Here is a 4,176-nt window from a genome sequence, read left to right as displayed (position 1 = left end):
GATAGAAGTTTCTGACCTGAATCTTGGTATGGAGATCTTGAGGCATAGTGGCTATGGATTCCAGAAGAGTAAGACAGGGAGATCTCTGAGTTCAAGATCATCTGGGATTAAAGATGTGGTGGCACACACCTTTAATCTGGGCTATACCTTCTTCTGGAGACCATATAAGTACATTAAAGAAGGAAGGCTCACTCTCTCTCTCCTTTGCCTGCTTGCCGTGTGGGACTAAGCAACCTCCAGATCCTTGGACTTCCATTCACAGCTGCTACTGATGATTGGTGGGAGTTGGACTTCAGACTGTTCCTTCTGACTGAATATTTATCTGGATGAGCACCTACAACCCTCCCACACTCCTGCAGCTGGCACTGGAGGGAGTGCTGAGGAAGAATTCCATAGAATTCTCTGATCTGGAGTACCTGTCCATTACGCTCGTTCCACCACTCTTCATAGAGGCCTTCAATAGCAGACACACAGAGATAATAAAGACAATGGTGGCAACCTGGCCCTTTCCCTGCCTCCCTGTGGGGGCACTGCTTAAAACTGCTGGTGTGGAGATGCTACAAGCTGTGCTCGATGGCATAGATATAGTGCTGACACAAAATGTTAGTCTCAGTTGCAAGCTTCAAGTGTTGGAGTTGAGAGATGTACACCAGCATTTCTGTGATGTATGGGCTGGAAGAGAGGATGAAGTTCACTCAGCAGAGACTAGGAGTGAGAAGAAAGTAGAAGAGGGCATTTCTAGAAAACCACTGAGGGGTGTGAAGGTAGTCACTGACCTGAGACTTTGCTACCCTGTAATTGAACACCAAGCATGCTTGCTGCAGTGGGCCCAGCAGAGAAAAGACCTTTTGAGAAAAGGTTCTTTGTGGCTATGCTGTCCAAAAATCAAGATTTATGGCCTCCCTTTATGTATTATGAGAGAGTTCTTAAATGTTTTCTATCCAAGCGATATCGATGAATTGGATCCATGCCCACATCAGTTTGTGTCCTTCCTGGATCGCTTTGTACTTTACTTTGGAAAAATGTGATATCTTTGCAAGTTACAACTAACCTGCATCAACTCAGGGACATATTTTCAGATACATTGGCAGACAAAGAGGAGAAGAGTGGTACCAAATTCCTTTCTCAGTTCTCCAAACTCAACCATCTCCAGTCCTGTACTGAAGGACCTTCTGCAATGCATGGCCAATCTCAGCAAGTTGACTGCAGATCTGTACCCTGCCCCTCTGGATTGTTATGATGACATGCATGGTGTTGTGGTGGAGAGATTTTTTTCCAGCTGTATCCTGACCTCATGGATATACTCATGGCCAAAAGGCAGCCCAAGACCATCTTCTTTGCAACAGTCCCCTGCCCTCATTGTTGGATGTGCTGTGTCTATGAAATGAAGACCAAACTTTGCCACTGTTGGTAGTAAATAGGACAAGGTTACTTTTTGATACAGACAAATTAATGTCAAGGGGAAGGGGGAATTCATCATGGGGTCCCAGAACCCATGGCTTTAGACACTGTTTGATGCATTGGAATCAAAATGATGTTCAGATTATTCAGAACACAGGAGATGGCATGACCTGGACAGAATCACTGACCTCAGTTCTTGGTTTACCATTAGGGTGCCCTGTAAACTCATGAAGTGTGATCAAGGAAATTATAGTTCAATACATTTTAGCATCAAAATGAACTGAAGTCATTTATCACATTTTCTCTCTTCAATTTCTACTCATTGGCTGCTAGGAGTACTATGTGCACAGTTATCAAACTGACTGGTGAGTGCAGGCCCTCTGTTTATGAAAAGCAATTTACAGAATGGCAGATGATTTCACTTCATGATACTCAGAAGAGAGATGGTATGAACATTTTGAACATGGCTGAAGCAAAAGTTCTTGCCCAGAGAACTGATTGTGCTGAGACCTGTTAACTATTCAATTGTGAGCTCTGAGAGAGAGGGCAAGCCAACCATTTTATTCCCTTTGTCACTGTATCAGGTAACATTAAAATAATTTTACTCTCAACAACAAAAAAAAAAGAATATGATACTAGTGATACTAAAACTGCCATTATCATCTTTTTACACTTCTATTATAATTTTGATACAGGGGAAATTAGGAGACTTTCAAGCCACATGGCCAGTGCTATTGCCTTGAGTCCTAGTAAACTACAGTACTGTACTAGGGGTAGAGATTCTTAGATAGGGTGTTTAACACAATAACTTTTAAAAATATATTTGCTTCTTGCTTCATAAAACTGTTTATTAAAGTTAGTAGTAAGTGAGATAGTGCAGTTACCATTCTGGTAGGGCTACTTACCATTATGAGTAAGCATGCTGTCATTTCATCTGCATTCCTAGCATCATCATCAAAGGCTTTGTGATGGAAATATTCCCTGCTTGGACAAGGAGAGAGCAGGAAGATCACTGACTATCCAAAAGCTCCCAAGTTGCTCACAAAAGTTATGAAGTTACTGTGGTAAGATGGACCTTCAGAAGGACCAATCTCATGTGACACTCTGCCAGACAACCGACACTGGTCCAGAAAAGACCTATGAGCCAGATGTCATTGGATCTTGGCATTTACGAAATAGAGAACAACTCAGAAAAAGAAAACATGAAGCACAAAAGAAGCAAATGTTACAATGGCACCTTGAAGAACAGAAGATTCACAAGAGGCAGAGATTACGGAATGCAAATCACAAAGATTTAAAGAAACAACAAAGTACAGAACCAAAGGCTGAGTCTCTATTACAAGTAGAAAAGGAAACACAGGTGGCACCTGCCCAGAAAGAAACCCAGTACTCTGAAACAGAAGACCTTTTATATTTAACCTCATCTCCAAAAGACATGCCTGCAGAATACTGTTTTGAAATACACCAGGATAGCTTTGTACATGGGGAAAAATCTGCTAGGTACCGTGATACAGCAGTATTGAACCCTTTTTCTGAAACAAACCAATATTTGACTGAATCTGAAGACCTCTATCCTAAACTATGCCAAGAAATATCAGTACTTAAAGAATATGGTTTAAAAATATGCAGTGACATGGCTGAACATGCAGCTTTCTCTTCTGAATCATGTGAAGAGACAATGTTTACCAAAACTCTACCCTGTACAATATCTGAAGATACATCTGACAAGTATGAATGCTCAGGATCTCCTAAATCATATGTGCCTGAAAACTATCTTCTCAACAAATGCCAAAAATTACCTGGATCAGAGAAATTCACTACTGAGCCACATCTAGAAGCAATTATGCCTGAAGTTTTCTTCTCCTATCTGCAATTAAGAGCTGTAGCAAAAGATGATTTTCCCCTAACACAAGAAGCAGTTGAACCTGAATACTCTTCCGCTGAGATTTACAAAGATATCACTGCAACCACAACTTCTTACAAAATAATGGAAATAACACCTAAGCCTGAAGTAAATTCACTTGAAACATGTCAAGAAATATGTGAAGATGAGAAATGTTCACCTGAAGCTTACCAGGAAATGCCTGGGATAGAAGGCATTTCTAATAAAAGACATCAGAATAGTGATGAGCGTTATGAATGATTCCTAGAACAGATTCAAGAAATTTATGCATCTGAAGACCAGTACACTAGTATACACCAGAAAGTTAACATTTAGACTTTCAGGAAATGAAGCAGAAAGCCAAAATAGAACCAAAAGTATCAGGAATTGGATTTCTTTCTCATGTATTTTGTCGTGAAAATAATATCTAGAGTTATACTTTGCTTTTATAATGTTCAATAATAAATTGTATTCTAACATATTTTCATGTGTATGATTTTCTTAAGCTCTACAGTTTGCATTGTATTTTAACTTAATTTTTGCCATATATGGAAAATGTATGAGAGAACTATATTTAAAGTTCCTAATACAGACAATAATTTTAGTGTTTGTCCATGCATGTGTATATGTTATGCTGTGCTCAATTATATATATATGGCACAGATAGTAGCATCTCTGAGAAGAGGCAAATAAGAAAAGCTAAGACTTTATAATTGATTTTTCCCTCTAAGAACTTACATTTATTTTGTTAATTTTTCTTCTCCTTCTCCTTCTCCTTCTCCTCCTCCTTCTCCTCCTCCTTCTCCTCCTCTTCCTCCTTCTCTTCCTCCTCCTCTCCTCCTCCTTCTCCTTCTCCTCCTCTTCCTCCTCCTCCCCCTCCTCCTCCTCCTCCT

The 4,176-nt window shown here is 40.0% G+C and overlaps 2 protein-coding genes across 2 annotated transcripts; both read left to right on the top strand.

The window, feature by feature from the left end:
- Positions 1–326: 326 nt before the first annotated feature.
- LOC110286190 (PRAME family member 18-like) lies at positions 327–1,770 on the top strand. Its single transcript, XM_021152648.1, has 2 exons — positions 327–764; positions 1,735–1,770. Exons 1-2 carry the CDS (start codon positions 327–329, stop codon positions 1,768–1,770), a joined length of 474 nt encoding a protein of 157 aa, XP_021008307.1.
- A 700-nt stretch (positions 1,771–2,470) lies between these two features.
- LOC110286275 (hemogen-like) lies at positions 2,471–3,544 on the top strand. Its single transcript, XM_021152718.1, has one exon. It carries the CDS (start codon positions 2,471–2,473, stop codon positions 3,542–3,544), a length of 1,074 nt encoding a protein of 357 aa, XP_021008377.1.
- The last annotated feature ends 632 nt before the right edge of the window (positions 3,545–4,176 follow it).

The sequence above is a fragment of the Mus caroli genome, chromosome X (assembly GCF_900094665.2).
Source record: "Mus caroli chromosome X, CAROLI_EIJ_v1.1, whole genome shotgun sequence".
Lineage (NCBI taxonomy): Eukaryota > Metazoa > Chordata > Mammalia > Rodentia > Muridae > Mus > Mus caroli.
This window is presented reverse-complemented; position numbering and strand designations above follow the sequence as displayed.

What these genes read in the sequence shown, in the direction of transcription:
- LOC110286190 (XM_021152648.1), top strand. Translation starts at nt 327, where the DNA reads ATGAGCACCTACAACCCTCCCACACTCCTGCAGCTGGCACTGGAGGGA. An exon ending in AACCACTGAGGGGTGTGAAG is followed by an intron (nt 765 to 1,734) that starts GTAGTCACTGAC and finishes ATTGGCTGCTAG; the next exon opens with GAGTACTATGTGCACAGTTA.
- LOC110286275 (XM_021152718.1), top strand. Translation starts at nt 2,471, where the DNA reads ATGGACCTTCAGAAGGACCAATCTCATGTGACACTCTGCCAGACAACC.